At 45.5% G+C, this 17,162-nt stretch overlaps 1 protein-coding gene across 2 annotated transcripts; it reads right to left on the minus strand.

The window, feature by feature from the left end:
* Window positions 1-461: 461 nt before the first annotated feature.
* On the minus strand, window positions 462-15,206 carry JPT1 (Jupiter microtubule associated homolog 1). Of its 2 annotated transcripts, XM_081109516.1 has the most exons (5): window positions 15,042-15,200; window positions 6,747-6,889; window positions 6,287-6,384; window positions 5,386-5,404; window positions 462-729 (listed from the first exon to the last, which is right to left on the minus strand). In XM_081109516.1, exons 1-5 carry the CDS (start codon window positions 15,095-15,097, stop codon window positions 581-583), a joined length of 465 nt encoding a protein of 154 aa, XP_080965642.1. In that variant the 5' UTR covers window positions 15,098-15,200; the 3' UTR covers window positions 462-580. The 2 variants fall into 2 exon arrangements, with proteins under 2 accessions (XP_080965642.1, XP_080965643.1); XM_081109517.1 differs by lacking the exons at window positions 462-729; window positions 5,386-5,404 and adding an exon at window positions 764-938 and having other exon boundaries at window positions 6,283-6,384; window positions 15,042-15,206.
* Between the last annotated feature and the right edge of the window lie 1,956 nt (window positions 15,207-17,162).

Consider the following 17,162-nt stretch of genomic DNA (forward strand, 5'->3'; position numbering starts at 1 on the left):
TTCTTGCTTAAGGTTCAAAAAGAAAAGGCAGTGTCTTTGCTCTGCGGCAGCAAGGCATGAGGCACAGGCCTCTCTGTGGTTCCAAATGGCACAGGAAGAGCTTTTAGCAAAGGGCAGGGACAAGTTCGGGCAACACCCAGAAGGTTCGGCATAAAGATAGCCCTGGGGCGGGGGTGGGGGCTGTAGGGATGGTGCCTGTGGACTGTTTACTGGCCTGTCTGATCAAGGCTTGGTAAACCCAAGTAAAGCTGACAAGAAAAGGGTTTTAAAAACCTCAGTACAAAAGATCCTCCAATACATCTGGAACCAAATTACTTGTTTTTAAAAACACGGGACGAGGTTCAAAGGCTTTCCCGCCAACCTACTATAGGAGCACTCATGCCATGGCCTACAGACCGGAGCAGGACAGATGAGGAACCTGCTCTTCAAAAAGAAAAAGGGGAAAGAAAGACAGCAGTACATAAAGTGCTTCTTCTTTAATGAAACAAATCCAAAAGATGTACAGTCAGGCTCAAGTTGTGCAGTTCACAAGCATGGAGGAGACAGACAGACAAACAAAACGACGCGTCCGACAGGCGCGCTAGCCCAGGACCAGGCTGGACTTGCCGCCAGGGGGGTTTCTCCGAGACGGCACCGGGGCCGGCGCCACCGGGCTGGGCACAGGGGCGGCGGGCACCGGCTTCTCCTCGCTCTGCCCCAGGCTGGCCTGCAAGTCTACGTCCACGTTTTCTATGGAGACAGAATGAAATGAAGGCTAACAGCGATTCCCAGGGAATCTGAAGGATCTAAGTTGTTTGTTTTTTAGGAAGATTCAAAACATACCTAGAGACAGAAAGAAGCAAACCGCCGCCGCCAACCATGTCCCCGCCACCCGGAATTTACCACGGTTTGTGTTTGGCCATGTGTGTCCCCAGGCCTCACTCTGTGTGTGTTCTTTTCTCAATTACACAAACAGGAAAGAGATGAATATTGTAAATGAGAACATCACAGACAAGCTCTAGATCCCTGACTCCTAACCCACCTCCACGTGGGTCTCCTCGCCCTATCCCCAGAGGGTTTGTTTTGGGCATATTTTACGTGTATTTTATATCCAGCACGTGACATATAATATTGTTTTCCCTGTGTTTAACATAAACAATATCAACTTCCTTTTTTTTCACTCTTTTGCAAATTTACCCATATTTATACATATGGTCATAATTCACCTTGCTTAATTGAAGTGCTTTATTGTGTGTGTGTGTGTATTTAATATATCCAGTCTTCTACTGAGCAACCAGCCCAAGCACTGCAAACAAAACTGTAATGCAAACATTACCCAGCACCTACCCAAGTGGCTGTGCCATGTCCCACCTCATACCCTCCATCAAAGCAATGTATGCCCACCTGACACCTTTGCATATGCACCGCTTGGTAACCTCCTTGCTTTAATATTTGCCAGACTGATGGGTGGGAAATGTTACTGCGTTCATGTTGTATGTTACATGTCCATGATTACTGGGTGAGGTTGATTTTAACTACACAGATGGCCAGGTGTACCATCATCAACATTTATTAACGAGTCCACCTTTCCCCTACTGGCTTGTAATAACACCTCCATTAACCAGGTCACTCCCATCTCTCATGAACTGGGCACTTTCCATATTAAAGTGTTTAGAATTAGTGTAGTATTGTCCAAAATCCTGGATATTGCTTGATTGATTCACTGGCTGATTTGTGAAACTCCCAACAAGCATATATTCTTAACCAGGTAGTTTACAAAGTCAGAGACGTCACTGATTCAAAGACTGCAAGAGAAAAAACTCAGAATTTTCTGAGGAAGGAAACCTCTAAGAAGAGTTTCATAGTTTTAAGGCATGTTCGATTTTTAATATTTAAAGAAAATCCAGATCTGATTTCATTCAGTGTTAGACCACATTCAGTTGAGTATTCTAATACCTGCCTTAGAATAATCACACCCAGAGGCACCTTTAGTAGCAGACATGGGAGAAAAGCTTCCATAAACTTAGAAAAAAGTTTTCCAATCTTCACCTGAGGATATGTTTTCTTTACTTTAGAGAGAGGTGATAGAGAAACATCAATCCGTTGCCTCCTGTATGTACCCCAACTGGGGATCATACCCACAACTTATGGATGTGCCCTGACCAGTAACAGAACCCACACCCTTTTGATGTACGGGATGCCGCTCCAACCAACTGAGCCACCCAGCCAGGGCTTAAAGACATTCATTCCCTCCCAGTTTGGGAGTTCCAAAGCCTGGAAGCAGTAAAGCCGAAATATTGGTTCTGCTATATACTATGTAGGAACTCCATATGGACTCATACTGGACACCAATGAAAAGTTCTAATTTTGAAAAAATACATAGTTTCTCTAAGTTCTTCAAAGACCAAACATTAAAAGTTCATGTTCCTAAAACCACTTGTACCAAGTTTTTATTTAGCCGACTGAAACTGAGAAGTCCAAGGGAGAAGTGGTCTTGGATCAGAAACACACTAAAATCTCAGACACAAGCTACGGCTGCTAGTCACATGGCATCTGATGAATTTCTGGAACATTCTGCAGAAGTAACATGATATGACACACATAATGGTCGATAGTATTGAACTACAAGTAAAACTCTAATAGGAGGCTTTCCAAGACGACAGCCCTTACGGTTATGAACTGAAGCTGGGGGAGAAAGGGCCGGCTACCCTTCGGTTCCTGTTGCTACACTCTTGTTACGCAAGCAACGGGATCACATGCATCACCATCAAGGACCCAAGTCCCACAATAACTGTCCCTTACATAACCTAAGAGAACATGTCCGATATACTACAAACACAAACAAAACACCCGAAACCCACCTTTTAAAAACAATTCAAAATAGATGAATACAGAGCATGAACTCAGGCTGAGCCAACAGGCGAGCGGTCTCATTCCTGCTGCGAGGACATGGCCTGGCCTCCCCGCTGTACACATCTGCCTGATTCTCCACTGTCTGTCGGGGCCAAGCAGCTAACGGGCACGTCTAAAGGACACAAAATTACCTTGCAGCGCTACCATGGCAATTAATTCCCACAGAGTGGTTTTTAGCTCAGTCAGGCTCATTTCCACCCATTTTCTTTCGTTTATTATTAATGGATCTGTTCTCTTTCACAACGAGGTAACAGCATACCAAAAAAAAAAAAAAAAAAAAAAAAGCGAAGAGAAAAAACAGCACATATGGAGATTAAAAACAGCAGGCCTTCATGTCCTCTTTCTTATAGATTTCCAAAGTCCTCCCTGTGGCCACTCCTGTGTAATTGCCCACAAGACGAAGGCAATTTTCCTTATATCCAAACAAAATCTGTTTTGTTTAAACAGAGCAGAATAGCTTGGCTTTGAAGTAAACTTGGCAACAGAATTGGGGTTGACCTCTACTCCACCAGATGTGCCTTACATTATCAGGCCCTTTGTCATTTTACGACAAATAAAGTGAAAGTAGCAGCTATCAGGAACACAAAATAATCAGGTGGCAAAATGGATGACATTGGGAGAAAAAAAGAGGAAGGCCTTGTCATACTACACAATTCAATGTGCGATTTACCCGAAGAATCTCACTCTCCAGGCTCCCCAAATCCCCAATTGTACTCATTGGCCAAAGTTAGTGAGTCAGGATTGTGGCTAAATAAGGCCTCACAGTGGAAGTATTGCAGGATTACACAAAGCAGTGGAATCGAAAAGCCTAGAAGATATTTTACCTGCAGAACAGTCTTTTCAAGTGACACAAATTGGACATGAACAAAAAACAAACCGATCTTCAGCCCGGGCACAGGGAATGTGTCCAACGAGCATGCGCCTGGGTTACGCTCACAGCCGTTCAGAGCTCGCCCCACCCCGTCGAGACGCACCCTGAGCCCCGCCGGCAGGACTCAGTGGTTGAGCATCGACCTATGGACCAGGAGGTCACGGTTCGATTCCTGGTCAGGGCAGAAGCCCGGGGTGCGGGCTCGATCCTGTGAGAATAAACAAATCATCTTTTCTGCCAACGAGCAGTTTAGACAGCCGCCACGTTGGCCACATGGTTTGCAGCTCCCCTGGGGGCCGCCATCTTGAAACAGCCAAGGCCAACCCCTCTTTTTAAATTAGCCAATCACGAAAGACTGTGCGCCTGAGCTCCAATCAAGAGCAAGGGACAGGTCACGTGGGTCAGGGATTATAAAGCCGGCAGACCACCTGCTCGGTGTGCGTGCTTCCAGACCATGAATGTGCTTCCAGATCATGAGTGCGCTCCCTTCTGCGGAGAAGTAAAGACACCTGCCTGCTGCCTGCCTCCCAGTGTGATTTGTGTTCTACCAGGACCCCTGAATTTGGGGGCTCGCGTTATTTCTAACAATCCCCAGAGTGGGGAGTGCAGGAGGCAGCCGAACCATGATTCTCTCTTATCATTGATGTTTCTCTCTCTCTCTTCCTCTCTGAAATCAATAAAAATATTTAAAAAAAGAAAAGCACCGTCTGAGAGGACAGAAGAGGAATGTGGCTCTTTCACATCTGACTCCCTGGAGGCTGCAGCACAGGATGTAATGGCAGGAAGAGGCCGCGAGGCAGCCCCGGCAGGACCGGAGGGCCTGATAGCTGCATTCCACCGAGTCCATTTTTACCCGCTGCCGCCGCCTGGTGTGTGTCAACTCCGCATCACACTTGTCAGGACTTCTCTGGCACTTGTTAGGGAAATGCCAATAACTACCTCACAGATTAAATTAATTAAATGGCAACAGCTCATTTCCACAGGGATGAAAATTTACATCTGCCCCCTAAATCACCATTTATAAGATCACCGGGTTTCCACTGTCTCGATAAATAAGCAGATTATATATATATATATATATATATCAAACCACCTTTGTAAGCTCAATGCCATGGGCCAACTTGAACTGCCAGAGCCATTTACTAAAAAGCTCTCACTAAGTGTAACAAATACCAGCCTGAATAATGTACATATATTTGTAAAGGGCTGGTTTTTAATCCTTTCTCACACACTTCTAGCACTGCTCTCACTGCTGGCCGTACCGAATGTGGCCATGTTCGCTCACTTCCCTGTTCATTTTTCTTCCCTCCACCCAGAGTATGCTGGCACTCGGGCAAAGCTAGAGTGCAGTCCCCAATCTCTTTCCCAGGAGGTGCCTTGAATCAAAATTCCAATCTATTCTTTCATTGATTTTAGAGAGAAAGGGAGAGAGAGAAACATCCAACGGTCGCCCACAGTACATGCCCCAACCTGGGATGGAACCGCAACCCAGGCATGTGCCCCGACTGGGAATCAACCTGCCACCTTTCAGTGTACAAGACCAACTGAGTCACTTGGCCAGCGCTCCACTCTATTCTAAAACCATTTACAGAACCAGAAATCTGGGCTTCGATAGTACTCACCATGAATGTCACCTTCTCCCTGGAAAAGAAAAGAGATTAAAATTTTACTCCGGATTTTAATTTTGCAACATACAAATAAAGCAGCCACAGTTCAGAGAGATTACTACGTCTTTGAAACCAAGTGTTTTCATTTTGATGCGGTCAAGGGCAGTGTCAGGCTGCATCACAAGCAACCTTTATTCAACCAGGGACAATGCTGGACAAATTGCCCCGGTGCCAGTTACACACCCAAAATTTAGCAAACCTTAACATCTAACTAATATAAATTTTTAAAAAAATCTTAACATCTACACTGATGACCTCTATCAATTAGCATTTCAGAGGCCCTTCTATCAGAATGGGAAACTAGTCAATCTGTCCTTCCTCTCTTGCTTCTGACCTAGGGGTTGACAGGCACCTAACAATTCCAAAGCCCCTTCCACAGCCTCCCACACTCAGGTGGCTGACGCCTCCATGTGCCCTGAAATCCCTACTCCAGAGGACACTCTACCAGCTTTCCAGACACACAGCTGGGGACTCTGGGGCGGTGCTACAGTCCTTGAGTTCAGCTCAAAACAACTGGACAATGTTGCCAACAATTTAAACAGTCCTTGAACTCAGAAATACCGCCATATCTGAGATACACAGGAAGTGAGTGTGATGTGACTAAAATCAGCGCGGAGGGGTAGAGGCCAATCCTAACGGCTGAAGAGACTCAGAACAGCAAGGTCACGTTTATTCACTTTCTGACTTCCCTCTCTTCAGTTGTCAGTCATCCACCAATACTGCCCAGTCCCTCCCCAACAACCTCTATGGAAAACTGCAGTGGAAGAACTGAAGCTCTTAGAACGACAGGGGGGAGTCTGATTTCTAAACCGAAATGTCCTCGAAGCCTGGCCTCTTCCCCGATTGTCACACTGACCTTCAGGTCTAGGAAGTCTCCAGAGCTGGCCTCCGAGGAGTTCCTTCTCTGGGGTGCAGACGACTCAGGATCTTCTCTGCCACCGCTGGACTTGGCACCTGAATCAAAAGACACTTTCTTGAGGAGCATAATAGTATACCTAAAGCAAACCCTCTTAGCAAGCGAGATTTTAGGTTAGTCTCGTATTCCAAAATGAGCAAACAGTGTGAGGGAGGTTAAGTGATGGCTTAAAATGTTGGCAGAGGGACTGAGTAACCCTGTCCGACGTCGCTCCTTATTCTGATCCATCCCATAAATTCTGAGTATTTCCAGAGACTTGGTCCCAGTCTTTCCTCCAATGAGGAGCTTTAACTGCTGTTTATCTCTTTAAGATAAAGTTAGATTTGGCTCACAAGCCCTGTGACAGCTGTGGTTTCGCGCTGGGTCCTCCCCTTGACCAGCTATCAGACATAAGCCATACCTGCCGACTTAGCCCACGAAGGGGGGTTTTCCTCGGGTGTCCCGAAGATGCTAGAGGCCATTTTGTTCTTCCTCACGGGCTGTTCTGTGGGTTCATCAAAGCCTAATGAAAAGTTGGATCCGCCGCCTGGAGGCCGCAAAACCCTAGGAAAATGGAAAAAGAGAAACGTCAAACCATACCAACACATTCCTAGGAAAAATGTTGTCAGGAACCGTTTCCCCCAGCCCATTCATTCCCCTTCCCTCCCACGAAAGAAAGGTGCTAATGGGGACGACAAATTGATTCCCTGGGGTATAATTTCAACGCTGGATGTTAAGAACAAAAATGCAGCTTTATAATATCTCTAGTAAGGTTGTCTATCACACAAGGCTGCCGGGAAGTTATCACAAACAATAGCCTGGCTGGCGGCTCCTTTTAGGAAATGGCCAGAGACCTCAGGGACCTTGCCTCCTGGGCTTAGCTGGAAATACAGGGTGTGGCAAAAGTGGGTGTACAGTTGTGAGTATGCAAAACAGTTTATTCTTATATCTGTATTATTATTTATTAATTACTAGAGGCCCCATGCACGAATTCATGCGGGGGGGGGGGGGGCGGGGGGGGAGTCTGGCCGGGTCGGTGAGGGGGAGAAGCCACAGGCAGTTGGCCAGCCGGTCCTGCCCACAATTGGGGTCGGGGGAGCCAATCAGGGGCAGGGCAAATGGGGGGGGGGGGCAGCCAGGGGGGAGGGCCCGATTGGGGCCCGAATCAGGCCGGTTGGCTGCCACAGCGCATTTCATAGCCACTGGTTGTTCCGTCGTTCTGGTCGCTGGGCTTTTATATATAGAGATTGTATTATTTTCCATACAAACTGTAAACCTACTTTTGCCCTACCCTATATGTGCAAAGTTTAGAAACACATCTTGTTACTTTTTTCCATTTTTATTTTCAACGAAATAAAAAAAGGAAGAACATTCATATTAAAAGTTAACTAATCAATTTAGAAGGCCAACCAAAGGTAATAATAAAGCATCTCGCCAATCTCAACATCACAGGCGAGCCCTGTTTATATACTTGGACCTCACTGTTGTCACTGGTAAACGCAAGTGACTAGCCACAGGGAGAAAGTCACCATGAGACATTAAGTGTAAAATTCGCGGCATGTTCTGTACGCATGTACCTGCGGACACCACCTATGGGTTTTTGTTCAACAACGAATATAGTACTTTCACATTTCCAAATCTCCCTGCCATAGGCTGACCCATTTGTCCCCTCCCTAGAAAAACTCAAAAACACAGAAAATGGAGATGATTTTATGGAAAGATTTTCTAACCACTAATTCAATTCCTCTGTTAGAGACAGGAGAGGTCTGGTTTCTATTTCTTAAGTCAGTTTGAATAAGAAGCCATTTTCTAGGAATATGTTCATTTCATCCAAGTTTACAAATACGGTTGTCATTTGTAAACTAAGCTCCTTATATTAGAAAATAAACGAAAAATTAAACACTTAAGGTATAAATTCTCTTCTAAATACCCCACTGAAAGCATTCCCAAGTTTTGATTTTTTTAAAAAAAATATATTTTATTGATTTTTTACAGAGAGGAAGGGAGAGAGATAGAGTTAGAAACATCGATGAAAGAGAAACATCGATCAGCTGCCTCCTGCACATCTCCCACTGGGGATGTGCCCGCAACCCAGGCACATGCCCCTGACCGGAATCGAACCTGGGACCTTTCTGTCCACAGGCCAACGCTCTATCCACTGAGCCAAACCGGTTTCGGCAAGTTTTGATTTTTTTAAACTACTGTCCAGTCTAAATATTTTAGCATGTCCATTATTTTCTTCTTTGGCCCATAAATTATTTAGAAGTTCATTTGTAAGTTTCCAAGTATAGGGACCTTTATAGCTTATTGGTTTTTAGCTTTTAATTATAACACAGACAGACAACAGTTTTATGACATGAACCCTTTGAAATTTGATGAAATGTGCCTTATGGCTTAATATATGGTCAATTTTGTAAATCTCTCTATATATGCTTGAAAAGAGAGTGTATTTGCCACTGTTCTCTATGTCTACTAGATCAAGCTTATTAAGTGAGTTGTTCAAATCTACTCATTAAATGTTTTATCACTTAATGAGAGAATCTGATCTTTTTTTCCCAGAATTCTGTCAAGATAAAGCATTCTCTCTCAAAAAGACTGCCAGTGGGGAAAACTGCAATGAGTTAACTGGCTAGTCATTTTGATTAAACAAAATATATATATATCCCTAACTCACTTCATTTACCAAAAAGTTCCAGCTAAGCCAAATATTTCCATTTAAAGACTAAAACAGCCCTAGCCGGTTTGGCTCAGTGGATAGAGCATTGGCCAGCGGACTGAAGGGTCCCAGGTTCAATTCCAGTCAAAGGCACATGCCTGGGTTGCGGGCTTGAGTAGGGAGCATGCAGGAGGCAGCCAATCAATGATTCTCATCATTATGTTTTTATCTTTCTCTCCTTCTCCCTTCCTCTCTGAAATCAATAATATATATATATATATATATATATATATATATATATATACACAAAAATACTGGAAGAAAATAAGTACGGATGTGTCCTAGTCTTGAAGAAAAGGGTTTTCTTTCTTAGCACAAGATAAAAGCCAGAAATCATGAGATGGGCAGATTAAACTTGGCAAAAATATGCACGTTTGACAAAGAATAATATCACTAATATAATGCAATGCTCTTAAGAAATTATTATTTTTTTTAAATATATTTTATTGATATTTTACAGAGAGGAAGGGAGAGAGATAGAGAGTTAGAAACATCAATGAGAGAGAAACATCGATCAGCCGCCTCCTGCACACCCCCCACTGGGAATGTGCCCACAACCAAGGCACATGCCCCTGACCGGAATCGAACCTGGGACCCTTCAGTCCGCAGGCCAACGCTCTATCCACTGAGCCAAACCGGCTCCAGCAAGAAATTATTTTAAAAATAACAAAAAAAAAATGACAAACAGTACTAACAGGCAATTAAAATATATGGGTAGCCTCTAAATATTAAAAATTCAACCTCATTAGCAAATAAAATTTAAAACAAGATGATAGTTGAGAGCATTTGAGATCTTGCTCCCCTGCATATCTTGTTAGTTTGGTTCAAATAAACTCTAAAAAACAAAACAAAACAAAAAAACACACCAAGATGACAGTTTTGTGAGGTTTTCTGCTTATTAGACTAGTGAAGATGGAAAATAAATGCCAATTCCCAGCATGAATTTGTACAAATTTTCTAAAGAACATTTTGATATGTGTATCAATTATTTAGGTTTACATTTTATATGAATCAGCATTTCTACTTCCAGAAATTATCCTAAGTAGATAACCATACATATGTACAAGGATACCCCTATAAATAGGTTAATCTGTGAAAAGTTGGAAATACCCTAATTATCCAATAGTAGGAGGTTAGGTATCAAGGTCTGTCCATACAACAGGAAGCTATACACATTACAGTGGGATTTGCCTTTAGTAGATACAAAAAGTTACCCAAAACCCAGTGAATAAAAAAGGTTAGAGAACAAATATAAACCCAATTACATCCTATATAATAAAAGACTAATATGCAAATCGACTGAACGTCGGAATGACCAGTCGCTATGGCGGGCACTGACCACCAGGGGGCAGACGCTCAATGCAAGAGCTGCCCCCCTGGTGGTCAGTGCGTTCCCACAGGGGGAGCGCCGCTCAGCCAGAAGCCCTGAGCTGGGCTCCTGCCCCCTTGGCTGTAGGCAACACGCTGGCCTCAGCTCCCTTACACTGGCCCTTCCTGCCCAAGGGCTATGATCTCCTGCCCTGCCCTGTGTCCTTCCCCACCAGGCTCCCCTGTGCGATCTTAGTCCTGCTGCCCACAAGCCAGATGCAAGGTCTGGTTAAGCCTCGGCAGAACTGAAGGAAATCAAACTTTTCCAACTGCCAATGTGGCCTCCTCTCAGCACCGCCCTCTTCACCAATCCAGTCAGGCCACTTTCTTCACTGTTCCCCAAACAGTTCTGGCTTATCTCCACCTCATATTTCTCCTACCTAGTGCCCTCTCCACCCTTCCCTCAGTGACTCTTTTTTAAAAAAACTGATTTTTAGAGAGAGAGGAGGGAGAGGGATAGAGAGATAGAAACATCTATGGCTGCCTCCTGTAGGCCCCCAACTGAGGATCGAGCCCCCAGCCTGGGCATGTGCCCTGACTGGAATGGAGCCATGACCTCTGGGTTCCTGGATCTATGCTAACCACTGAGCAACACTGGCCAGGCCCCCTCAGTGACTCTTAAACCTTCACCTCCTCCATGATCTCAAAGAGTAGCAGGTGGAACCTGAGGTAAAAACACTAGAGATGCTTTGTGTGAACGGGCCAGACAGGAGGTATTTTTGGCTTGTGGGTCCTGCAGTCTGGCACAACTATGTAACTCCATCACGTGGCACAAAGCAGCCACAGACAACGTGAAAATGAATGAGTGTGGCTGTGTTCCAATAAAACTTCACTTACGGACACGGAAATTTGATTTTCATATCATTTTCACAAGTCATGAAATATTCTTCTGGCTTTTTTTTTTTTCCCCAACCACTTATAAATGTCAAGATCTGAGGCCAGCTGGGTTTGGCCCTCGGGTGGTAATTTGCTGGGCTCTGACTGCTCTCTCCCAGCGATTTGCAGCTGGTGTCTCGGCAATAATTTTTAAAACATGCAATACCTGACTATTCAGTCAGGGGCCCTGACCTCTTTTCCCTTAGATTGCCAAACAAAAAATGACAACAGCCAACACAACAATAGCCCTCCGGTATGAATGAATCAAAATTATATCTATTATTTTTGTCAGATCAGCAAAAAATATATTTTTTGGTGTGCTGCAGAATTTCAGTAATTCGTTTGTGTGTGCCATGAGATTCAAAAGTATGAAAAATCCCTGTCTATCCAGTTCAACAGCCTCTTTTTTGTGTGTGCCCTGACCAGGGATTAAACCTGTAACCTAGGCATATTGTATCGGGACCACACTCCAACGAACTGAGCTACCAGTCAGGGTTCAGCCTCATTTTTAAGGGAGCCAAGTCAGGCCCTGAGAAGTTCCAAATAAATTGCCCAACATTAGTTAACTGACACAGATATGACCAAAACCCAAATCCCCAGTTCCTGGCATTAATACAGGGGAACCACACAAGGCCATTTTTCTTTTTACACTACAAACCCACATAGTTGGTGCTCTGATTTGTTTTCTTGCTTCCTAATCTTAAACTGTCTTATATTTCTTATGTAGGTCCTCTAGTGTCCTACCTTGAATCTAATATTTGTGTCTGCCCATAGTAAAATTCAGTACCCAATTTATACTAAATAAAAATCCTATATAATAAAAGGCTAATATGCAAATTGTCCCCTTGGGAGTTCTATGGGGAGACTGGGAGTTTGATCGCCCGCTATGACATGCACTGACCACCAGGGGGCGGGGCGGAACATGGCGGGTGACCAGCAGCAGTGGTGGGGCGCTGAGGGAGCAAAGGAAGGAGGAGGCCGGGAGGCAGGCAATCTGATCGGCCCTGATCGCCAGCCAGGCCTAAGGAACTACCCTGCATGAATTTTATGCACCGGGCCTCTAGTGTCATATTTCCCTTGGGAGGGGCGGGGAGATCCATTGTGTTCTCTTATGTCAAACATTTAAAACCTCACTGGTTTGTGGGTGTTCTTTTTTAATCTCAGATATTAAATATTCACTTAGATTATGTGTGCTCAGGCATACATTTTATAAAGGTGATAATTTTACGTTGGTATAAATGGTTTAAGTAATAATTAAAGGTATAAATTCTTAATAGGCTTTCTCTCATGTTAAAGTTTGAAGTGACTAGGTTTTCAACATTTGTACCCCAAAAGTTAACTTGCTTCATTGTCTTCCCCCTTCATTCCCTAGACTCTAGGGCCTAGAGATTAATGATTTTTTTCCCTTACCATCATAATTAAACACTTATGAATTTTTAGCCAGATGAAAATCTTCAGAACCCTAATGGGCTGGGAAATATTTTTCAGCCTTGGGGGGGAAAAAAAAAAGAAACTAGTACCCAAACACCAGCTTAAAACAAAACAAAACGCAAAGCTCTGACCATTTCAACTTTTTAAAGGTCCGTGTTCCTGCTCTAACAGCAGGTAGTACCTACTCCGATGACGTCAGTGTTGTGGAGCCCATTTGTAACAGCCAGACATCCCCAAACAAAGGATTTGAATCATAAGACAGAAATTATATCCATTTTACTCTTTCAGGCCCTACTATTCCTTCTGAGCAACACACATGATAACTAAATCAGGATTACATATTTGAGACAACACAAATGTCTCCACGTACTGCAGACAGCAATGTTTTAAAAATTACTTTTTCTTTCTTCTCTCTTTAAATCCTAGATTTCCCATATAATCTTTGCAGATCATTTCCTAACAGACTAAATTATGGGGCCAGGAGGATGTTACGGGAGAAAAGAAGTTTTAAGAGCATTAGCTGAGATTACGGGAGAAGGAAAAGCAGGAAGTAAATAAAAGGACAATGCTACAGTCCCAAGATCACAATACTGGACAGAAATTGATGACAAAAGATGAATTACAACACTTACTGTGCAGAACCAAAACTCATTTCCGTTGGACATTTCAAATATACATATCAAAAGCTAGTGTGAGGATTCATTTGACCAGGTTACCGAAATTCTTTATGAAGCACCAAACCGAACTCAACCCCAAAGGCTAAAAACCTCAGATTTTTTACACATGAACGTTCCAACCACTACATTCTGACCCGCAGAAAGTTGACCCCGTGGCACAAACGGAAAAACCAAGGTTCAATTCGCTCCAGTGTCCTCTGAAAAAAATGATCTCATTGGAAGGATGACAACAGAAGAGGGAGTGACCCTCTTCAGTATTTTGTGTACAACCCCCGCCCCCCCAGCCTCCCAGGAACCACTAATTTTGTTTTTAAAAATCTTTCCTGTTTTTTCTCCATTGCGAAAGGGAAAGGAATGAATTCAAAAGGAATGTCATTTCCAAAGCTCCTCCTAAGACTCAGTGCTGAGGCCTGCTTTTGTCCCCAAGTTCTCCAACCCCTGAGACACAGCTATTTCACGGCTGTCTTCTTAGCCCCACAAAATGGCTCCCTTTTGTGCCACTTGCTCAGGACCCCAGGGCTGGCCACACATGACTGCAGATCCCCATCGATGAAGAATAGATGCCCAGAAAAAGCGGAGGCTAAGCTCCCTCCGAGCCGTGAGCAAGGATCCCGGAGATCCCACCTCAGAGAGCAGCCCAGACAATGTGGGCATGTTCCACCGGATCCAAACCCTTCCGCCAAGTTAGGCAACCGCTTGGAAAAGGGTCCCGGTCCAAACCCGGCACCCAGTGCCCCTTCCCCAAATGCAGTGGTCTAAGTGGCCAGAAAGGCCCCGCTTCCCAAGTGGAAATAGTACACGGAAGAGACAATGGATGTCTCCGGCCCCGCCCAAGAACAGGAAACCTCCTCCTGCAAGGGAACTGGGGCCAGAGATGAACTCATTTAACAAACGTCCAAGAGGTGGGATGCAAAGACCGAGGTCCGCAGGTTTGAGCACAGAAAACCCACTCGGACTGGCACACGCCCTCTCCCGTTCGCAGGTGGGCGCAGGAGGGGAAGGAGCGGGGGTCTTTCCTTTGTTAGCAGAAGGGAGGCACTTGGCAAGGGCTGGCTGACGGCTGGGTCCTGGAAAGGAAGGAGTTGGGGGTCGCGATGACCATCCTGCCTGCCCACCAATGCCACCTGCCAGACTGGCCCCAGTGGGGAGAAGCCCGCCGGACCCGCTGGCTGCGACCGCGGAATCTGATCGCCACGCCGATCGCACGGCCGCACCTGCCCCGAGCAAGTGACAGGAGCGCGTGGCCCGGGGGTGAGACAATGGAGCCTGGCCGAGACGCCCCTAAGCTTTCCGGGCACCCGGGGGCTAAGACCACCGCCCTGGGAACGGGTTGGCTCCGCTTAAAAGAGGAGGGCGCGAACCCTCTCGGTACAGCCCAACTTACAACCCGCGGCGCGTTAAGGGCGAGTCCCCGGCCCTCCGGCCCCTCGCTCCCGGGCAGGAATGAATGAGAGGAGAGGGAGTCGGGCGGGGCAGCGTGCGGGGCTCGCGGGGAGACACAAAGGCGGGACTGGTAACAGAGCACCGCCGCCTGGCCAGACGCCCCGGGCACGTTACCGCCAACGACCCGCAACTCGGCCCGCGTGGCCCCGCTGGGCAGCGGCCCTCCCGACCCCGAGTCCCGCGTGGCGCGGACCCGCCGCCTCACCTGGAGCTATTCCTGCTGTTGGGGTCGACGCCCTTGAAGGTGGTGGTGGTCGTCATGACGCCGAGGAGTGAGACAGGCTGGCGCGGCACCAGAGAGTTGAAAGGATCCGGCCCGAGGGGCGCAGAGAAGCTCCCCACCCCACCAACCGCGACCGCTGCAGAAGCCTCCGCCACCGCCTGTTGGGCCGGCCACCGCTTTTATAGGGTTTGTAAACCCCGCCCCCGCCCTCCTGGCATTGGCCGATTCAAATAGCTCTCTGCGTACCTATTGGTTCCCCAGAGTGCCAAGCATCGTACTGCCTCACGATGGGCTGTGGTGGTCCAGGCTCAACCTAAGCCCGCCCGCTTCCTGGTCAGGGATGGTCTGGAGAAGTGCCCCCTCCCCCACCCTCAAATCTCGGAGATGATTGGACAAAGGACAAACCTGCCCCATGCTTGGTAGAGTACTGCTCGCTGTCACTAAAAAGTTACCTGACAAAGGAGAAGCTCGCTCCGGTAAGTTGGAACCCACAGTGCAGGGCAGATTTGTCGTTACCACGCACTTATTTGCCTTAGTTATGGTGGGACAGTGAGGGCATGCTCCTTAATGGATGAAAAGGACTACTCTAAATTGACATTTATTGAGTGCCTAGTGTGTATCTCCTGTGAAAACCTGACAGTCCCAGGGCAGCAACATTAAGTCAGCGACAGAAAGCACGCCAAGATGATCCCTTTTAAAACGACTGGAAATTCTTTACATTTTAATGTTAATATTTAGCTGTCATGGGCGGTGCATGCACTAGACCAAAATTATAGTCGTGATTTGAAGGTCTGTTCTAAGGCTGTTAATGCCTGGTGGCTGGGAATGGCCACATCCTTTGCTATCAAGACTATTCCAGAGCTCTGCAGCTGTTTATACCCTTAAGTCATGGCTCTTCCACCTGTCTGGGTAAATCTATCCCTGCAACAAATGCAGACACACTTGGAGGGCTCAGGAATGACTGCTTACAAAATCATAATAGGAAAGCATGTATGTTTTCTCAAGGCAGATCTTGTTCAGTATTTCCGTAAAATTGAACTACTTTCCTCTTTGCATAGCCTCCTCCCCCCAGTCAGAAGTTTATATTATTGGCTAACCGCTCTTCTGGGCTTTCATGAAAAGCCAGAGATAAGTTCTTCTCTTCTAGAAAGGCATGGATTTTTGTGCTTATCACAAAAACTCGAAGCACACCACTTGTTTGGATTAAAATATTTCCATTCTTAAAGGCTTGGCGTAAACTTTCAAAACTTTAATAATAATGAAAGCTAAAAAACAAAAAACCACTTTCATATCCATCTAGCCAGTGAGCATGCAAGCCCTCCTCAAAAATCATGTAATTCCTGCCCTGGCCGGTGTGATTCAATTGGTTGGAGTGGTTACAGGCTCCATCCCAGGTCAGGGCAGAAGAGCTGATTGATGAAACATTAATGTTTCTCTCTCTCTCTAATAAAAAAAAATCATGTAAGTACAGACTAGGAGTTAGAGTATGTTGGTTGCTGGCTCAGGCTCTCATACGAGAAATCTGGGTTTTAATCTCAACTCTTAACTTTTCTGAGCACGTTTCCTCATTCATAAGGATAAAATAGTATCTGGACTCCACAGAGTTGAGGACTGAATTAAGTAATGATGTAAACTGCTTGGCCTGACATATAAGAAGTCATCAAAGTGATAGTCATTTTTATTGACTTACTTGGAAAATAATCACATACTTTCTAATGATCTGAAATTTTTTGTATGTGAAATGAGGGGTTTTTACCTGACTCTTTAGGGTCCCTTTTAATTTACATTTTTGAATTTGTACTTGACTTGCCTTACTTCCTCCATCCCCTGTAGTCTAGTAGTAGACAGGTTGCTGTGGTAATACAGCACTGGGCTGGCAATCAAAAAGCCTAGATTCTGGGTCTGCTCCCTCTCAATATAACACTCCTAAGTACCCTGATGCTCTCGAGCCCAGTTTCATCTAGAGAATGGGGTTCGGAATTTTAAGAATGTTGTACTTAGGAAATGAAAGCTCCCTCATAGAGGTGCCTCACACTGGCTACACATCAGAATAACCTATGAGCTTTTAAGAAATACAAATGAAGCCGAAACCGGTTTGGCTCA

The sequence above is a fragment of the Myotis nattereri genome (genome assembly GCF_964212035.1).
Source record: "Myotis nattereri genome assembly, chromosome: 16".
NCBI lineage: Eukaryota > Metazoa > Chordata > Mammalia > Chiroptera > Vespertilionidae > Myotis > Myotis nattereri.